Source organism: Anabrus simplex, chromosome 2 (genome assembly GCF_040414725.1).
Source record: "Anabrus simplex isolate iqAnaSimp1 chromosome 2, ASM4041472v1, whole genome shotgun sequence".
Taxonomy (NCBI): domain Eukaryota; kingdom Metazoa; phylum Arthropoda; class Insecta; order Orthoptera; family Tettigoniidae; genus Anabrus; species Anabrus simplex.
Window position 1 is genome coordinate 276,297,231 of NC_090266.1, and position 25,776 is coordinate 276,323,006.

The following is a 25,776-nucleotide window of genomic DNA, read 5'->3' on the forward strand; positions in this document are numbered from 1 at the left end:
CACCACGGAAAACCATCTTCAAGGCTGCCAACAGTGAGGTTTGAACCCACTATTTCCCGAATACTGGATACTGGCCGCACTTCAGCGACTGCAGCTATCGAGCTTGGTGGTAACAATCACAAACTAATACTTATTTCCATAGAGTAACACAAACACTGAATTATGTACGTTTACAAACTAATACGGAGCTTCCTCTTGATATTCTGCTGTCGTTATCGTTCTGTGCACACTCACTGAACACACCCTGGTTGTTGGGGATTCGAGATGAACAGATGAAGTCTACTTTCAAGAGTGAAATATCTTTGTACATCCTGCTCTCTGAGCGGTAGCCATCTTGTAAAGAATGCAGTTGAATGAAACAGTGTGCAACGTAAGGTATACGTAACTTATTCCCCATCTGTTCACAGCATTTATTTTGGTGCCGAAACCCGGGAGCATTTCAGTTCAATGCACGGACCACATACTCACGAGAAGACAGGTATTGCGCAGTATTACACGAAAATACGATGTGAAGTGCACTGAATTGAAGTGCCCTTGGAAATCATCACTAGACCTCATGAAAGAAGACGGCCATGGACGGAAATTACAAACGGATGAGTATACCTTTTACACTACAATATTTGGGGAATATTTTGAGAAATACGGAAGGTTGGCATGAATATTTTGAAGTTTACGCATGACTGATAGAAATTATTTGTTAACTATAAACTTCATAAACTATTGTCGTAACGGATAGTCATTTCGCATGTCATTTGTTATCAAATCGCAACCACACTAGGCACTTCCAACAACATGCTTGTGACACGTGCTGCCATCTATCAGCAATAACTCAACTACGTTGTATTACACGACGAGACTCTTTGGACTTCAAGAGAAGGACGCACTCCGCGGGCCACTACGGTGTAATACTCACGTAAAAAACAGACCCAGCGACCCAGCAGCCGTCAATCAGGATTTACTACACGGCCATTATGGCAACTACAGAAGGGACCGCCACTCGACCTGCTGACTCGACCGCGACAATTCATAGCTTGAAAAGAAAAGAGAACTAGAGAAAGGAATAACGTTACTCGGTTCCTCCCGGCTATTGATAGCTTCACAAGAGACACACCGATTAATGATTACCTACCAGTATTACCGAGACCGACTCCAGGAATCTTTATCACATTTAACGCAGCTGAACGACTCAATTCATGATCTTCTCTCAGATTCGGAGTTTAATTCTGACGTACCTAACTGCAATGGTTATATTGACAAAGCAAAACGTGGAATTCAAAAGGCTAGTTTGGAGACAGAAAATAAACTGTCCACTACCACTGCGGAACTGGCATTGAACAGTACCCCCACTCCTACGTCCGACGCAACAATGACTCACACTGTTAAGCTCCCAACTATTAGACTACAACTATTCGCAGGCGACGTAGAAACTTGGATGCCCTTCTGGGAACAATTTGAATCGTCTGTAGATAAAAACCCTACCCTTTCGACAATAAGCAAGCACATTTTCCTGCGCAGCTACCTCGAGGGAGAGCCTAAGATGGTCGTCGACGGTATCGCTGTGACTGCATCTACCTACGAAGACACGAAAAAAATACTAATGGCACGGTACGGAAATAAAAGCAGAATTATTCAGGCGCACATCGATTATTTGGAAGAAATTAAACCCATAACACTTGTTTCACCTGAATCACCAATTCCACCTACATAGAATGAACCGGCGCATTCGTTCATTACAGGCCATAGGCGAAAATGTCAACGGATATGGACGAATGCTAGCTCAAAAAATTCTCCGAGCCTTTCCTGACGACATTTGTACTCGGTGGATAATTAATTCCAAACGAAATGAGATCCCGGAGTCTGACATCATACAATTAATGGATTTTCTAGGAGAAGAAGTGGAAAGCGTTCTTGTTACACAGAAGATTCGAGGAGAGCCCCTAAACTCTAGTAGTGTCTTACCAACTACAGCCGCATTTCAAGTTCATTCTAGAACAAAGGGGCCCACAAAAAGCACTAAACAATCTAATGATCCATTCTGCGTACTCTGTGAAAAACTCGGTCATTGGGGTCAAGACTGCAGAACGATAACTACCATACACGATCGTATCCAGAAACTGAAGTCAAATAACCGTTGTTTTCTTTGCTTAAATATTGGGCACACCATTTCAAAGTACAGCAAGAAAGGTAAAGCACAGTGCACCAACTGTAAGAAATCACACCATAGGGCAATCTATGACGAGAATGAGAAGACTTTATCTACTCCGCCTTCTCAAACTGCTGTAGGAAGTGTAAATGTTACGTCCCCCGGTTTTACTTATTTGCAAACAGCTCAGGTGTGGATTATTGGTCCAACGGGTTTAAGCAGACTCACTCGCTGTGTTCTCGATGCAGGCAGTTAGTCAAGCTTTATCGCCAAATCGTTGGTAGATGATCTTCAGTTAGAGGTTATCGGGCAACAAGAACTAACTGTATGTGCATTTGAGCCAAACCCAACGACTTCAAACGAGCGGAAGCTTGTTCGATTTAATTTGAAAGGAGCATGGACGAACACTACTATTTCCCTTTCTGCTTTCGAAAGTTCTCAGGTTCTCTTGCCGCAGCCATGTGTTCCGCAAGACGTCACGGCATTGGCTCGTTAGCTACAGTTGGCAGATCCTAAAACCGCCTCACATGAAGACCTCCCCGTTGAAATCCTTATCTGTAGTGATCACTATTGGAAGATAATTAGAGACAGTCCACCACTGCGTATCTTCCCATCACTTGTACTGGTTCCTTCCACAGTTGGCTGGATCCTCAGCGGGGACAGATCCGGAATGCACGCGTACCCAGCCACTGTCAATCATATCAACATGAAGCTGTCGTCTTTCCACTCGGATGACGAGTTCAGAAGATTTTGGAACCTGGAGACTATTGGCATCACTGCTGAACAAGAACGCCCACTAAACAACAAGGAGTCAAGAATTCTCGAGGAATTCAGATCATCTTTTCACATCAAAGATAAGCGACGGTGTAGTCTCTTTACCGAAGAAGCGAGATATCCTCGAACTACCCTAAAACCTACAGAATGCAGAAGCTCGCTTGCAGAACCTTCAGAGGAGACTTCAAAACAATGACGACTTCAACCAGATGTACTGCCTCCAGATGTTGAGCTACACTACCGCTCATTAATTTCAATACACTCTGGTATTTAAGATTTACAACACAAATCAAACGTTATTTTTCACAAAAGATAATTATATTAACTTACACATATATAATACAATCACAAACATTATATTTTACTTTCATCAAAGTATCCTCCTTTGTATTTAATGACTGCCTCACAAACTCGAGGCATGCGGTCAATCAGTTTTTGTAGGTATCGTGAATCTATATGATTCCACACATCCTTAACAATATTCCAGAGATGTTCCTTGCTTGATATATTAACTTCCCTAATACGTCTGTTCACTTCATCCCAGACAATTTCAATGGGATTACAATCGGGGCTTTGGAACGGCCATACCTTATATTTCAGTACTTTCTGTTTTTCCTTTGATGCAATGTAGTTCGTACAGTATGCCGACCGATGATTTGGGTCATTATCCTGATGTAAGGTGAACCCTTTCCATATTAAGCGCAATTCACTTGGTATTGCATGATACTGGAGTATGCGGTGGTACTGCTTCTGATCCATACATCCTCCTATTCTCACAATGTCGCCAACTCTATCTCCGCCAAAACATCCACAAACCATAATAGAACCTCCACCGTGTAAAACTGGAAACACACTGGGAAAAAGTAGTTTTCCTCGGGTCTCCAGGACCCAGGTGTACCAATTACGAGTTAATATTACTCGGATGATTAACTGTCTGCAGAATGTTGAAATGAAGGTCTTCCCAAGCAATGTGAACGATTCTGACATTTAAAAAAAAGCATCCAATAAAATATAACTTAACCAGTGAGGCACGGTGCGGCTGATAGGAATATCTATACAGAAAATTTCGCGGCATGATCACTTAGCACTTACACACGGTGTTACTCCACGCGCGCCACTGAGCACCCCCTACTCTTCTCTTTAACAGTATTTCATTGTCTGTCGCTTTCCGAAGGTCAGCCTTCTTTAAGGCTGATGACACACGGAGCGGTTTTTGCCGAGTCGGCAGCCGCGTCGGCCGCCGCCTGTGATTGATACACAGAGCGGTTTTTGCCGACTGTGACGAAACCACTGCCTGCTCGAACTGCATCTAAAATGACTGCTTATAAGCAGTCATCGGGTGCGTATCGAGCAGGCAGTGGACAAAACACATTAGTGAGCGTGACGTTAGGTGAGGAAGCTAGCTAAAATGACCGAAAAATAAAGGATTGTTCTTATTCTTATTCCAAAAGACTACTTACTCTATATATCCTTTCATGTGTATATTATTGAATTTCAAAGATACTTCATGATATCTAATACAAGAATACCTACCAATGATGCAATCGCCGCGTAAATTCAGCCACGCCCGACTAGAGAGAAGCATCAAGTCAGCCGTGATTCAGCTGAATGTAATAAATCTATGGCGCTAGAGCGCGCACAAAGTCTTCAAACCGCTCGCTGCACCGCCAGCTACACGACAGGCCGAGTCGGCAAATCTGCCGCCTATCGGCGAGCACCGCTGTGTCTGTTTCATCCCATCTGATACAATAGAAACATGCGCCGACGCGGCGGCCGACTCGGCTGCCGACTCGGCGAAAACCGCTCCGTGTGTCATCAGCCTAATCCCAAATAGAACGCTTGCCAGCATAATCAGTCTCACGGCCTGCCGCTGTCTGTGGAGAATCATTTCTAGCGCACTGTTAAAAATGTATTGCAAGCAGGGGCGCCGGGTTTTGACAATTAGGCCGACCGCAAAATGAGACGCAGATCCGTGAGGTGACGCAGGGTGACTCACGTCGAATTCTTCACGGCAGAGTGAGTCACGGCGACAATCGTTGCAAGATGGATCGCAGTTTCAGTACGCAGTTTATGACCTATCTGTGTCGGTGCGACGTAAGGCAACTTGTAAAAAGAAAAAAATACTCATAATTACTTCTTTCTCTCATACCCCCTCGTCATGACTTGGTCACATTATTTGTTACTTGTTTTTCTCACTAAAACGCACTTTTTGTGTATGGAAATAAGTTGTTTTCAATTTGTATATCTCAGTTTAGCCATTACAAATAATTTGTATTTGTCATATGAGCTTATTTTTTGAATTTCTTATTTCAAAACAATTATTTTTGCATTCATCAATAGATAAAACATTTAACTGCAATAAATTGGTATTCTGTTGCTTTATATTGTATATTAATTCTTCCTCAAAACACAGTATATAGTTTATGGTGGTTTAGACAAAAATACATTTAATACGGTATTTCAGAAAGAATTTCTGAGTCAGTAAAATGGTTTATCAACAATATGAACAACCAAAATCACCGCGAGTCTTGCAGGAAACTGCGGAAGAGAGACTGCGGTCCGCAGGATCACCACGTGCAGAAACTGCGTCACGTCACACTGCGCCGTAACATGCGCGGGTCCAGTCAGTTCTGTGGTTCGCAGAAACTCACCGTGAGTCACTCTGCGTCACGTCACGGACCTGCGTCTCATTTTGCGGCCGGCCTTATTGGCGGTGCTCCAACCCACGGTTCAAAGGAAGGGCGGGGAAGGCCCCGGAACATGTCGAAATTTAACGCTCATTAGAATGCAGTTTCTGGCGTCTTTGAATGAGCAATACTTGTCAGAAAACGTTAACTATTGCTTTGCGCTTTTTCAAAAATAATGAATGAATACAATCAAAAGTCCACATAAATCGACATAAAAGGTAAAGGTGTGCTTTAATCATGAAAAAGTAGGAGATTTGAAATTTTAAATATATGTGAATTAAGAGGATGGAAGCGAAAGAAATACAAATTGTGGCTCTAAAATCTTAAGGTAAAAAACACATCAGTCTAGTTTTATCTTAGAAAGATACCACACTGAGTTAAAAAAGTAAACTCCCTCAAATATGGCACTTATTGTTAATATAATAATAAAAGAGAAACTGAAAGGCTTAAGCCTTTAGTGCAAAATTTCAAATCTTTGTTGAATTTGTAACTCTTACTCACAAAGAGATTGTTCCTACGAACAGTCAATCGTTTGACGAACATGTTCACCACATTTTGGAGGTTCAGTTTATTTCTTGATTATGGACATTCATGACTGCGTCGTCATTCAATTTTCCTTGCGTTATGTTACTGCGCAGGTAAGTTTGTCATCTTCTCATGACGGAAAAGGAAGTTCTGATGTGCATGTAGAAACGGTGTAACGTACTCCCAACATAATACTAGCATCAACTATTCTACCTGTTCATCTGCTCCGTCTGCCAACGTCATCTGGTGCCTGCTGTTAGGTATATTTTATTATATACGCCGTCTTGTTGCTCGCCTATCTGCATCTACTCCATCGCATACTGCGCACTCGCTGGCTTCCAATTCTTTCCACACTACGTCATCCGCTACGTCACGGAACCTTCTCGATGTGCCTCGTCTGCCCTTCTATTCTCCTATATGCATGGCCCTGGCTCTGAAATACATACTGGAACTTTTTCATTCATTTTTTGCCCTTCAGGAAACATTCGCATTAATAACCATACGGCCCTGGAATGGCCTAGTAAATTTTCTCTTTTGCTTTGAAGTAGTAGTGGCCGATGGACTGTTAGGTCGGGGGGGGGGGGGTTGGCAGTGGTGCGGCGGCAGCCAAAGTACTTTTTCCCACACCACTTTCTTGACAATTTTGACCAAAAGGAGAAGAGCAAATTGAGATCTTAAGACTGCTCTTATCAGCTGTTTTTGCCATTTGGATATACAATGATGATTACATTTAAAGGATACCTCCTGTGAGAATCTGATGTAAAAATTACGTATAGGCTAAACGGAATTAATCAAGCTTTATTTGCCGAACTAGATAAAATGGAGGTAAATAAGTCCCCTGGAAAAGTAATAGCTTAGAGCTATGATGGTTCGAACGTGATAAGCGGGCAAGCCACAGGCGTACAGGCAAGAACAAAGGCTGTACAAACACGCGCACTTTATTCATTGTGTCGCCCACAAATTGAACTTGATTATCGAGCGCTATGCAACCCAAAAAAGCAATTGAAAGGATTTAAAGAAAAGTAATTTAGAAGGATTTTCCACGTTTTTCTCCAAATCTTCCAAACGGACAGCCGTACTAGATGAGATCGTTTAGAAACGTGTCCCGAACAATTCCGCTACTAGAAGAATTTTTGGGCAGGGTGCATAAGAACTGGTTTCGTATACTAAAATGAACCGAGTAAACATTTTGGATGACTGTAATGATTGTTTTGATTGGCTCAGGGAAAACTCGTCACATATCAACTGCAGGCGCGTGGAGAAGATTGAGTCTAAAAGTTCGTTTAGATAGTCCCAGAAAAACACGATTGCTAGTTTCTTCAATGTGCCCATTTAAAGTAAAGTCTAGCTCGACCATTAAATTACTCAACCCACGAAATATTCCAGGATTATCGGATGAATCGGTTTCAGTGTTTCCTCGCAGTGCGAACTCAAATTTTCCGCAAAACATAATGCAGTCAGTCAGTTTACTGAGTATGCAACGGTTTTTCGATAAGTTCATGTTCAACCTCTACGCAGTATCGAACTGGCACCTTATGTCTACCTTACCAAGCATCGCGAACTCAATATTATTGCTTATATGCTTTCCACTAGATTTATGTTTTTTTTTTACTCATACAAGTGTTTTATGTCCGTAACACCAGTTAATGTCCACGGGAGATTACGATAATTCATAGCCAAACCCGTGTGGCAAAATAACTCATTTCTTATCTCACATCCACACAACCAGTCTACATGCTTGTACAATGTGCGATTGAATTTTCTGGTATAGCAAGCTTTACTTTTACAAGGATTCTGAAACTGTGTAAATATTTAAATCAGATTTCGGAGGTCCTAGCCTTTTCAGTTCTAATCTGCTGTCAAAAGAAAAGAAAGACGCCCGCTCTTGTAAATAGCGTCCATAGAATTCCTTTTCTAAAGCAGGAATAATTAACCACCCAAAGATGTAGGCATGGTTAGAATAAGTATGAAAATTAAAAAGGGAAAGACATTTAAGACATTAGCACTGTGAACACAACTCACCAGTTTCAGCTCCAGAGCACAACATTATTATTATTATTATTATTATTATTATTATTATTATTATTATTATTATTATTATTATTATTATTATTATTATTATTCCGGGGTATCCGTGGAGCAGAAAGAGGTGAAAGAAGGTGCTGGGTGGAATGCGTCTATCTACTATACCAAAAATTAATTTCAAACTATAATAAAGGTTGTTTGTGGGTTCCTGTAGTCGTGTCCTAGTTCGTGAACCATGGGCAACGGCTGAGTGGACTAGTAAGTGGCCCTGAGAGTCGGGATACCAGTTACTATGGAATGGGAGTGGGCATCTCGGACATATTCTGAGTCCTGGCCCTCCTTGTGCTCAGGCGGCTAGGACTATACAATCCACCGGTAGTCCATAACCCGTTAGAGGAGAGATCCTCACTTGGACTATGTGCAAGTAGGGTAGCATCCTGCTTCATGAATCTACCGAGCTCAGAACATTTTAAGCAACCCTCGGACCTATGGGAGTAACGGAGTCCCACTCCCATTTGACAGGCGAGGGACTCCTTGGAAACAACTTGGCGAACGAAATGGAATTCGATGGGGAGCTATCAATATTAATGGGGCCTATGGAAGAAAGAAAGTAGAACTGGCTGAGTCAGCAAAGAGGATGCATCTGGGTGTGCCAGGAATAAGTGACATTCGGGTAAGGGGAGATAACGAGGAAGATATAGGAGATTATAAAGTGTACTTGACGGGTGTTAGAAAGGGAAGGGCAGAGTCTCGGGTAGGGCTCTTTATCAGGAATACCATCGCACGGAACATATTTTCAGTCAGGCACGTAAATGAGCGAATGATGTGGGTAGATTTGTCAGTTGGAGGAATTAGGACTAGAATTGTGTCCGTGTATTCACCATGTGAGGGTGCGAATGAGGATGAAGTTGACAAGTTTTATGAAGCATTGAGTGACATCGTGGTCAGGGTCAACAGCAAGGATAGAATAGTACTAATGGGCGATTTCAATGCGAGAGTTGGGAATAGAACTGAAGGATACGAACGGGCGATTGGTAAATGCGGGGAAGATATGGAAGCTAATGGGAATGGGAAGCGTTTGCTGGACTTCTGTGCTAGTATGGGTTTAGCTGTTACGAATACATTCTTCAAGCACAAGGCTATTCACCGCTACACATGGGAGGCTAGGGGTACCAGATCCATAATAGACTATATCTTAACAGACTTCAAATTCAGGAAATCTGTTAGGAATGTACGAGTTTTCCGCGGATTTTTCGATGATACAGACCACTATCTGATCTGTAGTGAACTAAGTATCTCTAGGCCTAGGGTAGAGAAAGTGAAATCTGCCTGCAAACGAATAAGGGTAGAAAATCTCCAGGACGAAGAAATTAGACTGAAGTACGTGGATATGATTAGTGAGAAGTTTCGAACAGTAGACAGTAAGCAGGTTCAGGATATAAAAGGTGAATGGGTGGCATATAGGGATGCTGTAGTAGAAACAGCAAGGGAATGCCTAGGAACAACTGTGTGTAAAGATGGGAAAAGGCGAACATCTTGGTGGAATTATGAAGTGAGAGCAGCTCGTAAACGTAAAAAGAAGGTTTGTCAAAAATGGCTCCAAACAAGGGCCGAGGCAGACAGGGAGTTGTACGTAGATGAAAGAAACAGAGCGAAACAGATAGTTGTTGAATCCAGAAAGAAGTCCTGGGAAGATTTTGGTAACAATTTGGAAAGGCTAGGTCAAGCAGCAGGGAAACTTTTCTGGACAATAATAAAGAATCTCAGGAAGGGAGGGAAAAAGGAAATGAACAGTGTATTGAGTAATTCAGGTGAACTCATAATAGATCCCAGGGAATCACTGGAGAGGTGGAGGGAATATTTTGAACATCTTCTCAATGTAAAAGGAAATCATCCTGGTTGTGTTGTGAACAGCCAAGCAAATGGGGAGGAAGAAAATGATGTTGGTGAAATTATGCTTGAGGAAGTGGAAAGGATGGTAAATAAACTCCATTGTCATAAGGCAGCAGGAATAGATGAAATTAGACCTGAAATGGTGAAGTATAGTGGGAAGGCAGGGATGAAATGGCTTCATAGAGTAGTAAAATTGGCATGGAGTGTTGGTAAGGTACCTTCAGATTGGGCAAAAGCAGTAATTGCAACTATCTATAAGCAAGGGAACAGGAAGGATTGCAACAACTATCGAGGTATCTCATTGATTAGTATAACAGGCAAAGTATTCACTGGCATCTTGGAAAGGAGGGTGCGATCAGTCGTTGAGAGGAAGTTGGATGAAAATCAGTGTGGCTTCAGACCACAGAGAGGCTGTCAGGATCAGATTTTCAGTATGCGCCAGGTAATTGAAAAATGCTACGAGATGAATAGGCAGTTGTGTTCATGTTTTGTAGATCTAGAGAAAGCTTATGACAGGGTACCGAGGGAAAAGATGTTCGCCATACTGGGGGACTATGGAATTAAAGCAGGTTATTAAAAGCAATCAAAGGCATTTATGTTGACAATTGGGCTTCAGTGAGAATTGATGGTAGAATGAGTTCTTGGTTCAGGGTACTTCCAGGGGTTAGACAAGGCTGTAATCTTTCACCTTTGCTGTTCGTAGTTTACATGGATCATCTGCTGAAAGGTATAAAATGGCAGGGTGGGATTCAATTAGGTGGAAATGTAGTAAACAGTCTGGCCTATGCTGACGATTTGGTCTTAATGGCAGATTGTGCCGAAAGCCTACAGTCTAATATCTTGGAATTAGAAAATAGGTGCAATGAGTATGGCATGAAAATTAGCCTCTCGAAGACTAAATTGATGTCAGTAGGTAAGAAATTCAACAGAATTGAATGTCAGATGGGTGATACTAAGCTAGAACAGGTCGATAATTTCAAGTATTTAGGTTGTGTGTTCTCCCAGGATGGTAATATAGTAAGTGAGATTGAATCAAGGTGTCGTAAAGCTAATGCAGTGAGCTCGCAGCTGCGATCAACAGTATTCTGTAAGAAGGAAGTCAGCTCCCAGACGAAACTATCTTTACATCGGTCTGTTTTCAGACCAACTTTGCTTTACGGGAGCGAAAGCTGGGTGGACTCAGGATATCTTATTCATAAGTTAGAAGTAACAGACATGTTAGTAGCAAGAACGATTGCTGGTACAAACAGGTGGGAACAATGACAGGAGGGTACTCGGAATGAGGAGATAAAGGCTAATTTAGGAATGAACTCGATGGATGAAGCTGTACGCATAAACCGGTTTCGGTGGTGGGGTCATGTGAGGCGAATGGAGGAGGATAGGTTACCTGGGAGAATAATGTACTCTGCTATGGAGGGTAAGAGAAGTAGAGGTAGACCAGGACGACGATGGTTAGACTCGGTTTCTAACTATTTAAATATAAGAGATATAGAACTATATGAGGCCACAACACTAGTTGCAAATCGAGGATTGTGGCGACGTTTAGTAAATTCACAGAGGCTTGCAGACTGAACGTTGAAAGGCATAACAGTCTATAATGGCAATGTATGTATATTTCTTTTAGAATCTCAAACTTAACAAACACTATTTTCAGGTACTGGTAATCAGGTACAAAATAGCAATAGAGATACAAAAATAGGAAAACCCAACATTAGGGAATTTAACAGATTTGGGCTTCAAGCCCCTAATTTTCGACGTTACAATATCGCTAATTAGTGTTTACATAGACAAGGAGAAAACTCCCAAAACTTTGCTCCAAAAGTTACAAATCTATAGCATTCCAGAGGCACCCCTCAATGTTACAAAATCTCAGAAAAAAGCTTACATGCTCTCCAAAATTTGACCAATTTCTTACAGCCCGCTTAAGGCAACATTACACAAAACCTCTCTAGGTACAATTTACAATATAATTTTTTTACACAGGGGTATCTATTACCCAAACTACTGGGCCTTTGTGGAAAGAAGAACAGGTTAAATTACTGGCCCGAACACAAAATGAATGGAGGCGTACCCGTGCACTCCTAGAAATATAAAACCCTAATTGGACTCTCGGCCCGATGATTCAGAGGCTAATCCCAAGCTACTGAGGTGACTAGAACGGGGATTAACTTAACACTTTACAGAAAAGAGAAACGGTTACAAAATCATAGTCACCTCAAATTAAATTGAAGGGGGAACTCAAGAGGGTAACGCACTCTCTATCTCCGATTTACAGTTTTAAGACTTTATGAAATTGTACATTAGCCGAAAGAAGGTTCACATTTTAGAAAGCAGGAGGTTACATAATTAGAAATTTGTAAGTCTGCGGAGGTAGCTACAGGAAAATAAGACTGGTGGTCATTACCTTGGCTGATGGACTGCCTGGCGAAGAATGAGGCGCCTCGCCTCCTGTCTTAACACGCACTCTCAGAAATACGGCGATCAAAAGATTAGGTAGCCAGAACAGCCTCAGCTTATATACCCGAGGGAATTGTTCGAGATGATTTTGGACTAAATCCGGACCCACCCTCTCATTTTTATTGGTTGAATCAGAAGTTACACCAAAAACCTACAAGAAACCTGTGATAGGCTGAAAAATAAATACAAAACTTTCTAATTGGCCAAATTCAAAAGCTAGCGGGATGAGAAAGAAGGGTTGCCAACCCAAAAATAAATGAACATTGATTTAGTTATGAAAACCTAGAAACACCAAACTTCTTTAAATCACAAGTACTTTCGTCTTACAGCAGAGTGCATGACCACAGTTTTTGTAAGGACATCTATGGAGAAAATTTCAGACTACTTGCTTTACACCAAAACAAAACAAGAAATCCAGACAGTTTAGGAAACTTAGAATTGACAAACTTCTCAGTTATTCCGTAGTGACATCTTCTGATTAATGTCCCAACTTCAGGCCGTAGTTGTTTCACGTTTTGTTAGAGAAATAGCGTTCCTTAAGGCGCTTCTTTTGAATGTGCGGAGTTGAGGTGTACCTCCCGGTACAATTATTATTATTATTATTATTATTATTATTATTATTATTATTATTATTATTATTATTATTATCAAGCACTGATAAGGAAATCACGACGATACCACTATCACCACAAGCGGTTCCAAATCACAATCGCACCGGTAAATTACTTTGAAAGCGTACAGAATAATCAGCAGTAGCACGAACATAAAGAAAGATTACAACTAAAGGGTGCAATGACGGACCAATACCATCGTACTCATTCAAGTCTTCCGCGCGAAAACGAACTCGCTTACTGCTGACAACCCTCACGAAACGCGGGATTCAAGCCAGAGGCCCGTGTTACTTCACCTTTGTAATTTGAATCCACATTCCTGGTCTTAAATGTTACATTTCACTATCATTCTTTATTATTTTCCGCCTTCAAATATAACTAATAATAGGGCAAACAATGTCACGAATTATTATTTAATGTTATTATATGCAGCCATGGTTGACGGATGGTCGTAGACAGGTTTCTGAAGATGCCTTACTGACTCTGCCGAGCTTAAAGCCTCTTCCCTCACCCTTCGTTCCACCGAAACCGTCCACAGGCGTGCTTCCCCTTTTGCGTCTCTCTCCTCTCACCATCGCTATATTCTGGGACGGTACCTCGAGATTCCGCGCCGTATCTTCAACCTGAAAACATTTACCAGCGAATTGCGCGCTAAAAGTCACTCACCTAAGTTTGATGTTGCCTAACAATCTTCCTTATTGATGACGAATTTCAGTCTTACGATGGAATTTAATTTTCTTAGCGTTAATTCGAGTCCAGTTTTTGACTTCAAATATCGAGAGGAAATAAAAAGCCCTCTTCGTTCTCTAGGGAGGAGACCGTCCGGGAGTCCTTATAGGCCGGCCATTACTGCTTTGAAGGTGGTTGTTCTTCAGTCTTTTAAAGTATTAACGTAAGGAACTATATGTTAAGTTAAAGCGTTCGGGAAGAAAGTAAACTCATGATAACACCCCAAGATCGAATCATGCAGAATTTATCTTTCGAATTCCTTCAACTCAGCGTGCCTTAGCACATTCAGTTCTGGAGGTGGATTTTAGAAAGTTCTTGATGGTTTATGAAACATTTGATGATGTCAACTCTTCACAAAGATTATGAAATGCCTCTTGCATACATACCACAGTCATAAATAATGTATGTATTGTAATACCGAGAGTTCGTTGGCCATGTTTATGGCAGTTCGCGATCTTCATTTAGTTGTATACATAATCTTTGGTCGATGCGTTAATTACTCCTTGCCTTAGATATGAAGGTCATTACGGGAATATATGTGTTTCTTTGCCCAGTGTGATGACTCGTTTGTTAAGGAGGAACCCATACTTTTCAGTGTCAACTCGGTTTAAATGTAAACTTAAAAGTTTTCAGTCTGCCGAACTCACAATTTCAGTATAAATATTTCACTATCATATACTTGTAAAAAGTAACATTATTATACAAAGAATAAAATACACAATATTCTGTAGTGTGTATAGATGGCCAACAGATGGTGGTGGACAGCAACACGTCAGTGATGCCTCATGAGACCCGCGTACTGTATAATAGCAGGTGTCGTTAGATGCGCCTGCAATCGGGGCATGTTGACGTTACTAGCAAAGGCACTGTTCGTGAAGCTTTAGTACTTTATTTTGCTGCCAATAAAATCCCATATCATGCCAATCATGGTTGTCAATTATGACCTCTCTACATCAAGTATTCCGTGAAGTATTGCCCCGTCAAATGTTAACGAACCTTTGGGTCACCCTGTATATTGAATTTGTGTGTTCGGCAGACTGAAAGCTTTTAAGTTTACATTCATTGTGATAACTACATATTATGTGTTGTGTAGTGTGATGGTGATGATGATGACCACAATGATGATGTAGTGAGAAGGTGATGGCGGGTATTGGCGCATAGCCTACTTCTGCAGGATAACACAAAGGGAATTACCAGCAACAGCGGCATATGTCTTCACTCCGTACGAGCACTGCGGTTGTTTGGAATTGAACTCAGGCCGTTGGCCTCCTACCCTGCCGGCCAACATCCTGATGATGAGAACTTTTTCCACCAACGGGACTCGAAATGGCTAACCACGATGTCAGACCATAAAGGCTTGATACCTTAACGATCATAGCCACGAGGTGGGCTAAATAAATAATATGTATCTTGCAACAACGATGACATAGCTAGGTATAAATTAATCTTAACACTGAATTAGGCGCGTCCTAAAAGTAGCATCACAGGGCGAGTTGGCCGTGCGGTTAGGGGCGCGCAGCTGTGAGCTTGCATCCGGGAGATAGTGGGTTCGGACACCAAGGTCGGCAGCTCTGAATATGGTTTTCCGTGGTTTCCCATTTTCACACTAGGCAAATGCTGGGGCTGTTCCTTAATTAAGGCCACGGCCGATTCAATTCCACTCCTAGGCCTTTCATATCCCATCGTTGCAATAAGACCTACCTGTGTCGGGGTGACCTAAAGCACATTGTCAAAAAAAGTAGCTTCAGTGCTCGCTTTGTATCTGAAGAGATATATAAATTCATTCCGTCTACATAATCCCTATATAATTGGTGGAAGGTAGAATCAACATAAACTGCACTTTAAGGTTCATTTACAACATATCCTTTCAAATATTGAGAAAGCACACCTGCATATTTTAAACAATTAAACTTATTATTTGATTGTTCTTTTCACAGTCTTCCCCCACACTGTCCGCAGCCCTGAAGATGGTTTTCCGTGGTTTTCCATGTTCACACCAAGCTGTACCTTAATTAAGGCCACGGCCGCTTCCTTCACACTCCTAGCCCTTCCCTGTCCCATCGTCGCCATAAGATCTATCTGTGTCGGTGCGACGTGAAGCAAAAAAAAAAAAAATACCATTCACAGTCTTCGGGATCCTGAGGTAGTAATGTTACTGATTGGTCAAACAACTCACTGAACACAACACAGTTTTAAAATCATCTTCACTTTCATTTTCAATTTCAAATGGTCTTGAGCTGCAAGCACGTGCACGAACAATAATGAGCTAATTCACAGCAAATCGAACGCATTTTAGAGATAAACATGAATACTTACAAATTTACCTACGTCGTATCTGTGAGATAAAGCCTGCAGCAGCTCGTGACATTTGTATTGCATGAAGATCACAAAACTACTGGATGCCACCACTTCCGAGATACATACTATTCATTCAGCCCATCTCGTGGCTATGACCTTTATGGTCTTACATCGTGGTTAGCCATTTCGTTGGTGGAAAAAATTTTCACCATCAGAATATTGGCCAGCAGGGTAAGAGGCCAAAGGCCTGGGATCAATTCCAAACAACCAAAGTGCTCGTACGGAGTGAGGACATATGCCACAGTTGAGGGGAAATGGGCTTCTACCCTCAAGCAAAACTAAGTTATAGCAAATAATCGCCACCGTGTATCTCTCAGATAACACGCGACTAATGCAGTGTCAAGATCCCAAGCATATCTGCAGTGTAGCTTCGATGGCAGTGCTTTTATGCATGCTGCTGCCCGCTGAACGTGTGTCATGGACTAACGCTTCCGGAAAAAAAAGAGGTGGACTAATGAAGATCGGGTGCATTAACTTATGTTTTTCAGATTACAAGACTTCGTTTGTCATCTCTCTATCTGAACAGAGCCCTTTCATTGCTAATTAAAGAGAATATATTTTGAGGTGTCTTACCCTGTACCAGGAGCTGCACCACCGTTTCGTCCTTGCCAAATGGGTTTGATGCAATGCACACGTACTTTCCCGAATCAGCTGCACTCACATTTCGTATGGACAACTGAGACATGGCCGAGGATTCCAGGAAATTCTCTTTTATATGGAACCTGCAACAGTAATAAATTAACAGATTTATTATCAATCAACACTTCTCCTATATAAGGGGTTCTCGAAGTACACTTTAGCAGAAAAGAAAATACATCCTAACTACTTATCAAATAAACAACAACAGAGACTCTTACTGCAGAGATGACATCGAAGAATGGATACCGACCATTCAACAACGTGATGACGAAATCCATTTTGAACTGCATTCCAAGTTCAAACTTGTGGCAAAACTCTGCAAACAGGGCAGGTGTAGCACATTCAGCGCGAAACGCTAGTCCAATACTGCTGATGTGTCTGTGATGTTTCACTTGCTTTTACAATAAGTAGTGATGGGTTTTCGATACTTTCGATATCTCAACACTCAAGAGGGATCGATATCGAACGATACTACTACAGATGAGCCCGATACTTTTTCGATTTGTAATTAATATCGTCAACGTGCCAGAAGTAGCAGATTTTAATGTGGTCGCAAGGAACACAAGTCTCAACTCGTAAGTTTCAAAACAGCAGGTAGCGGGTATAATACGATATTGGGCTCGTTTATAGCTCTCTTGATCCCGTAAAAAAGGGAACTTCCTCCGAATTTCTGCAGATGTTCTGGTGCCAATATGCCTAAAGTAAAATTTTTTTAACAGCCATGTACCTGGACAATAAAGCGTACAGAATTGTAGATTGAGGAAGATAATTTTGAACGTGATATTGCACTAATTAGTAGCCTTATTTATTTTCATTTTGGATGGCTATGGAAAAACCACGCTCCACTTACAAAATGACATAGTACTGAGTGTAAGGAATAACAGAGGCTTTCAGTAAGTAAGTCCAGTGGTCTATTTGAACTATCAAATCACAAGCAAGGAAGCAAGTTATTGTAGAATTGTCAGTACCTTCAGTATGAAACCTGATTTTGATTTTAGATTATTATTTACTTCTTCTTAATCTGTTTACCCTCCAGGGTCGGTTTTTCCCTCGGACTCAGCGAGGGATCCCACCTTTACCTCAAGGGCAGTGTCCTGGAGCTTCAGACTCTGGGTCGGGGGATACAAATGGGGAGGATGACCAGTACCTCGCCCAGGCGGCCTCAACTGCTATGCTGAACAGGAGCCTTGCGGGGGGATGGGAAGATTGGAAAGGATAGACAAGGAAGAGAGGAGGAAGCGGCCGTGGCCTTAGGTTAGGTACCATCCCGGCATTTGCCTGGAGGAGAAGTGGAAAACCATGGAAAACCACTTCGAGGATGGCTGAGTGAGGTGGGAATCGAACCAACCTCTACTCCGTTGACCTCCCGAGGCTGAGTTGACCCGTTTCAGCCCTCGTACCACTTTTCAAATTTCATGGCTGAGCCGGGAATCGAACCCGGGCCTCTGGGGGTGGAAGCTGATCACACTAACCACTACACCACGTAGGCGGACAGATTATTATTTTAAAACTTCAAATCAGTAATTGTAAGTGACAGAAGTAGGTGCACTTCCTAATCTACCATTTTTGAATAATATGAGTGAACGGTGGAAGTATTTCCAATTGGATCCTGTCAGTGATAACCGTTACATTTACCGCATTTGTAAACAAAATGTGTTTCTCGCGAGGAGGAAAATCTCACAACATTAGCACCTGATGACGCATGTCACCTCAGCCCATAAAATTGCTTTTACTGAACATGAACATTCTAACAAAAAGAATTCGAAACAATGAAGGTGTAACAAGTGAAGAAATGGCAGTGGAAGAACCTGTGCTCGTTCATTATATTGAGAAGCCATTGTCCTCGTTATCATGGTCGACAGTGTCATCACAGTACTCAAATACTAACCAGCCTGCTCTCACATCTTGTCTGAACGGTAAATTCAAATTTAAACCAGGAGATAATCGACCGAAAGTAATTACCAACAAAATAGCTTACATAATATGCAAAGACAACCAGCCATTTAGCATTGTAGAAGATAACGGACTTAAGCAGTTGATTCAGCACCTCGAACTTAGATGTATTATGCCCACTCGTAAGCACAATATTAAGTGAGATCCTTCCAGAACGGTATCAAGAAGTAAAAACAACAGTAAACGATGAGCTCCGAAATGCAGGTAGCACAGCTGTTAGGGCTGATTTGTGGACATCAGCAGCAACCGACGACTACGTAAGTATCACCGTATACACTCTGTAGACCAAGACTACAAACTTCAAAATATGCACATGTAGTTGATACCATTGAAGAGGTGAAAATATTACTAATTTCTTGAGGAAGACATTAGAAACTTGAGATTTATTGGATAAAACTGTGGTTGTGATTCATGACAGCGGTCGTAACGTAGTAAATGCGATGACTGTGGGAAAATTTTCCCATTTGCTGTGTATAGCTCATACACTAAAACTTGTTCTGAAAGAGGGACTTTCCAGTTTGAAGAATACGCCTATTCAGAATTTCATTGCACTGTGTAGAAAATTAGAAAAAGTTTCAAACCTTCGTCAAAATCCATAAAGATTCTCAAAGCTGCACAGAAACATCTATTTCTACCACAAGGAGGAAAAGTCCTCCCAGTTTTAATTACTGCGTTGATGGGGTGAAAGTTTCTCATGGGGATCACTGTAATTTTTTTGTTTGCTAGTTGCTTTACGTCGCACCGACACAGATAGGTCTTGTGGCGAAGAGGGGACAGGATATGGCTAGGAGTGGGAAGGAAGCGGCCGTGGCCTTAATTAAGGTATAGCCCCAGCATTTGCCTGGTGTGAAAATGGGAAACCACGGAAAACCATTTTCAGGGCTGCCGACAGTGGGGTTCGAACCTACTATCTCCCGAATACTGGATACTGGCCGCACTTAAGAGACTGCAGCTATCGAGCTCGGTGGAACACTGTAAGACCTAGATGTTAACATAAGGAAAGATCTTCACTGGGGTATTCTCATAAATGAGATTGTAAGTAAAGGTTAGGGATCTCTTTACATGGTTTTGATTATGAGGGTATGTAGGGGTTGTAGTAAGGATGCAAAGGAGAGGGTACATAAGTCTCTGATAAGACTACAGGGATACTTGATTCTAGAACTGGAAAAAATCCAAAGAAAAACAGCTCGTTCTTTTTTTCAGATGATTTCCGTCAAAAGAGTAGCGTTACGAAAATGTTGCCAAGTTTGGGCTTGGAAGAGTTGGGAGAAAGTAGACGAGCTGCTCGAATAAGTGGTATGTTCCATGCTGTCAGTGGAGAGATGTCGGGGAATGATATTAGTAGACGAATAAATTTGAGTCCGCCTCTGTGGTGTAGTGGTTAGCGTGATTAGCTGCCACCCCCGGAGGCCCGGGTTCGATTCCCGGCTCTGCCACGAAATTTGAAGCGTGGTACGAGGGCTGGAACGGGGTCCACTCAGCCTCGGGAGGTCAACTGAGTGGAGGTGGGTTCGATTCCCACCTCAGCCATCCTGAAAGTGGTTTTCCGTGGTTTCCCACTTCTTCTCCAGGCGAATGCCGGGATGGTACTTAACATAAGGCCACGGCCGCTTCCTTCCCTCTTCCTTGCCTATCCCTTCCAATCTTCCCATCTCTCCACAAGGCCCCTGTTCAGCATAGCAGGTGAGGCCGCCTGGGCGAGGTACTGGTCATACTCCCCAGTTGTATCCTCCGACCAAGAGTCTGAAGCTCCAGGACACTGCCCATGAGGCGGTAGAGGTGGGATCCCTCGCTAAGTCCGAGGGAAAAACCGAACCTGGAGGGTAAACAGATGATTATGAAGATGATAAATTTGAGTGGTGTTTTAAAAAGTAGGGAAGTTCACAATATGAAGATAAAGTTGGAATTCAAGTTGTCAAATTCGGGCAAATATTCGTTTATAGGAAGTTGAGTTAGGGTTTGGAATAATTTACCAAGAGATATGTTCGATAAATTTTAAAATCTTTGAAATTATTTAAGAAAATACTAGTTGAACAATTTGTAGGGAACCTGCCACGTGGGTGATTGTCCCAAATGCAGATCAGTGGTGAATGATTGAACATCCTCTGATTCAAGATTAATATACAGTACTGTGCATAATTTAACTCTTCATATGCTCATGAAGAGCAGCCCGCCCTGTGGCGAAGATCGCTAAGGCGTCAAGCCTGCATGGTCCGACACCGTGGCTCGCCGGTTCGAGTCCCGTTTGTGGACAAAAGTTTCACCACCAGAATATTGGCCGCCAGGGGAGGAAATGTGGTGTTATGCAATTTCTAATCACTGGATTGCGTGCCAACCGCCTGGATTCAATTACAAACCTCTCCGCAGTGTTCATATGGAGTGAGGGCATATGACGCTGTTGGTGATTATTCATCCATCGGATGAGGACGTTATGTCTTGACCAGACTCCTTGGTGCTATTTTAAGGAACATGCTGTGTGCCGCCACCGGGTTTTACCTCCTCCCTTTCTAGTATCATATATCATGTCATTCATCTCATCTCATTAACTGCTCTGATGTGGTGTGCGTCAGGGAGGGCAGCTTGTCGTGACAACTACCTGCGAAGGTTCATCTTTCTTCACATATACGACGCCGTAGAGAAACGGGCGAAGGCTTGGACACACACGTTTGCTAAAAATGGCTTCAAGAACTGAGAAGAGAAATTATATTCGCATCTGCCGATCTCATCCTTCCAGTAAATACTAAGAGTATCGCAATGGGAATATATTGATTTATTGATGAATACATTAAACATTTTTGATCAAGCAATACTCGGCCTAAATTGTTCTCCAGTGATAGTGTCCAAGATAATCCCCATTGTGAACAGTGTCATATCTCATCTTTAGAAGCCATTACACAGTAGAACAGAAATTGTGACAGTAAGACAGTCATGGTTGCACGCAAATAATATGCGATACAAAGACATTGAAGAGAATGAAATGTGTTCAACCGCAACACTGTTGGAACCCCACTTAGATGATGATGCTTGTTGTTTAAAGGGGCCTAACATCGAGGTCATCGACCCGCGACTTAGAAGGAGGAGTTTTCGGCAGTTCGAGTGCTCTCACTTAAGCAACTTGCTAATCAATAGGAGGGTCGTGAATCTTAAATTAGACAGGTAAGCTGGTAATTCTATTTTAATACGCTGTGTACTCAAATCTTTGACGAAATTATAGGTATAATCGGTAAAAATAGCATAGTAAAGATTAAAAAACACTATTTGAGATTATCCATTATCCGGAGCCAGAAAAATTGCTTAATATGTGATATATGCATGGAAGAAAATGGCACAACAAATTCATTATCACTTAACACTTCTGAAGATGAAATCCTCACATACCTGAAAAGAGAGCTATTTTTCCTCATTTCTAGCGTTTGCCATTATTGGAAAACTAATACAAAGTTTCCAAAGCTGTGAAAACTAGCTGTGAAATATTTATGTACACCATCAGCAACAATATTTTCTGAGAGCCTGTATAGCACAGCAGGACTCATGTGTGACAGAAAAAGAAGTAAGCTCGACTCCGACAGAATGAGATCGCTCTTAGTTTTGAACAAAAACTCATAACTTATCAAGTTTCTGCTTTATCATTCATTTGATATTTAAAAATAGATTCGAATATTAAAAACAATGGTTTGTGGGAAGATGCGTAACTAACCGATAACTAGAATTGTATACCGCAATATATTTTAATTGAATGTACAATTACACAGATACCGGAAGTATGGTAAGGGTGTTTTCTGCCCGAAGGCAGGTCCGAACCTCCGCACAGAGGGTGCCTGAGCCGGAATTTACGTACGGTAGGGTGGCCAGTTCTTTTCCGCTCCTTCATTCCCTTACCCCCACCAACAGCGCGTGGTAACCCATCCAAATCTTGACCATGCCCAATGTTACTTAACTTCGCAGATCTCACAGGATCCGGTGTTTCAGATACTGAAGTGTTAGCATACAAAGCTTATTTAATAAATAATATTTTATTTATAAATTTGTATTTTACTATTTTATTTAAAGAGTGAAAATATCGGAGTACCAAGCGGAGTGGACGCGCTGTGGCTATGGAGACAAGCTCTGTATTCGGATGACGTGTGGGTCCGAACCCTACCGTCGGCTGTCCTGAGAATGGTTTTCTGTGGTTTCCCATTTTCACTTCAAGGCAAATGCCGGGACAGTTCCTGTTCATAAGTCCCAGCCGATTCCTTCCATATCCTTACCCAATTTTAGTCATCATCACTCATTTAATCTCCATAGGCACCTCAGCTGAGATTGGCGTCAGGAAGGGCATCCAGCAGTTAAAAGACTGACTTAAAGGATTAATCTCACCTTATCCTCGACCTCTATGGAGAATCGGGACGAATGGGTGGACATGCAATGGAAACATCCGGGCGAAATGAAATGGCGTATGGCTTTTAGTGCCGGGAGTGTCCGAGGACAAGTTCGGCTCGTCAGATGCAGGTATTTCGATTTGACTCCCGTAGGCGACCTGCGCGTCATGATGAGGATGAAATGATGATGAAGAAGACGACACATACACCCAGTCCCCGTGCCAGAGAAATTAACCAATTATGGTTAAAATTCCCGACCCTGCCGGGAATCGAACCCGGGACCCCTGTGGCCAAAGGCCAGCACGCTAACCATTTAGCCATGGAGCCGGACAACATCCGGGTATCATGCATAAAAAAAAACATGTACTGGTATCGAGTATCGACAGAAACTGGTATCGACCCATCTCTAATAATAAGGTATGGTTGGTGCGTAGATGTACTTCTTTCGACATGGACGTCATTGTGTTCCACACCCTAAGACATACTATGAACTATCCAGCCAATAAAAGTCCCAGAAGAAGTGTTCAGATCAATTGTGATCATGTCGTTACATCTGATGCTGGCCTCTTCATGTATCTCGGAGCCCTTGCTTCCCAGATCATCAGCGATCATTGTCTTCACTTTATGGCGTCTTGTGTTCCGAAGCTGTTTTCCATTTGTGCAAAATATAAAATTTTCGCAAGTTATTCAATACGTCTCACGAGTCCCGTAACAGAGGACAACTTTAATGAGTATCGTATACTGAGCGAAAATTGAGAGCTCAATATTCGTTCTGCAGCTATCAGTTTTCATCTCCGCTGTATGAAAAAGCTATCTGCGTCACTACGAGGTAACAAAGTCACGTCGCTTATAGAGTTAACCTCGAACATGAAAGGCAAGCCGGCATAAGCGCCACCCGAGTGACAGGAATTACGTTGGGTATCTGTTAACAGGTATTCAACAAATCACATATCTCACGGGTATCAAATTTGATTTTACGAATGGGGTCACTTCTTTGAATTTGGAAAAGTTATTGATTGACAACTGAGTATAGCTGTACTTCAATAGTTTCCAGATTCTGCACGTTTTAATATCGCAAATGGATCTTACATGGATATTTTCTTCCTTTCAACACCATTAGGAATTATGAAAATACCTAACCACCGTAAGCGCAGTGCCCGTGCTAGAAATACCTGTGCACTAGGGCGCAAGTCGCTTCCCCTCTGACAGCTTGTAGGTACTTCCCCACGTTACTGACTCAGGATTGGTAGACGACTAGCAGTGACAGGCTCCAGTCAAGGTCATGGTTTGGTCTGTAAGTAATGGTTGAAACATACTGCTGCATAGGCTGTGGCATAAGGATTGACACAGTCGTTTGTTAGTGTGTGTTCGTGTACTTCTGCTTGAAGAGATGCTACTTTCATCATACGGTAGTCTATTTTCTTTTGTTTAAGGTTATAAAAACATGACGTTCTGCTATAGAAGCGATGTAGTAGCGGTATAGTATTCGGTATTATTCTGCTTCATAATTGTTCGTGGGAGAGTTAAGCTCATTAAGCCCCTAGAAACTTAAATGCTTTATATTTTTTACTTCATACTTCATGGCAACCTTTAAAGTAGTTAAGTATTTTCATGGTACACGATGATTACAAAGAATGTTGTTCGGCACATTTTTATGAAAACAACGTTTTGAACACATTTAATTATGTATGTCCTTATATAAAAGAATATATGCATCTATTGCAGGGAGTACCATAGTTATGGTAAGGCTTTTAGTGCCGGGAGTGTCCGAGGACATGTTCGGCTAGCCAGGTGAAGGTCTTTTGATTTGACGCCCGTAGGCGACCTGCTTGTCGTGATGATCACTAGCTGATCTGGTTGCTTGTGTTGTGCTGTTTCGTCTATCCTATGATTGACGATTGAAAACAAATGCTGATACCTTCTATCTTAGAACGAAATGCGATTTGGAACCAGCAGCATGCGGATTATCATAACAGGTTCAAACGGGATAAACTATGGAATGACGAGATGAAGAGCAGCCAGTAGACTTCCTTATCAGTTTTATGAGGGATAGTGGCGTGTTTTATCGTGTTTTAAAAGCGAAGTTTCTGTTTGTGTTTAATTTTTTTCTTTTGTTGTTAATTACTCTTTTATTCTATTGACTATGTTTTAATCTGTCTTTGTGTACTTTTAATTTGCATTAAACATACAATTTTACTCCGATGTCAGTGCCTTATTCAGTTTTATAGTTCCTTCAGTGGATCAGTGGTAGAGTGTCGGCCTCCGGATCCCAAAGTAGCAGGTTCAAACCTCGCAGAGGTAGTCGGATTTTTAAGGGCAGAATAAAAAGGCCATTCGACACTCCAGGTCGTACGATGTCGGCATGTAAACGATTTCTGGTAACACCTTTGGTGTTTATCCGACTAAATTCATTAAAAACAGTCATAGACGACGCCCAAGAGAGATTCAGTCTAGTAGACCTAGAGTAAAATGCAACGTCGGAACTGACGAGTAAACAGCCAGATGGCCGCATGTCACTCATAGTACAAAGCGAGCAGGCAGTTAATCTTTCGAACATCCAGACTATCCAGTGATATGTGGTCTCCTTTCACTTCTATGCTAATTCTTGGTTGGACCGAAAT

At 41.9% G+C, this 25,776-nt stretch overlaps 1 protein-coding gene across 1 annotated transcript in view; it reads right to left on the bottom strand.

Moving 5' to 3' along the window:
* Window positions 1-25,776, bottom strand: part of LOC136863512 (cell adhesion molecule Dscam1) — a 938,330-nt gene that overhangs the window by 299,731 nt on the left and 612,823 nt on the right. Inside the window, exon 16 of the mRNA XM_068225977.1 lies at window positions 16,776-16,924. Coding sequence (XP_068082078.1) covers window positions 16,776-16,924 — 149 coding nt within the window. The remainder of the gene's footprint in view (window positions 1-16,775; window positions 16,925-25,776) is intronic.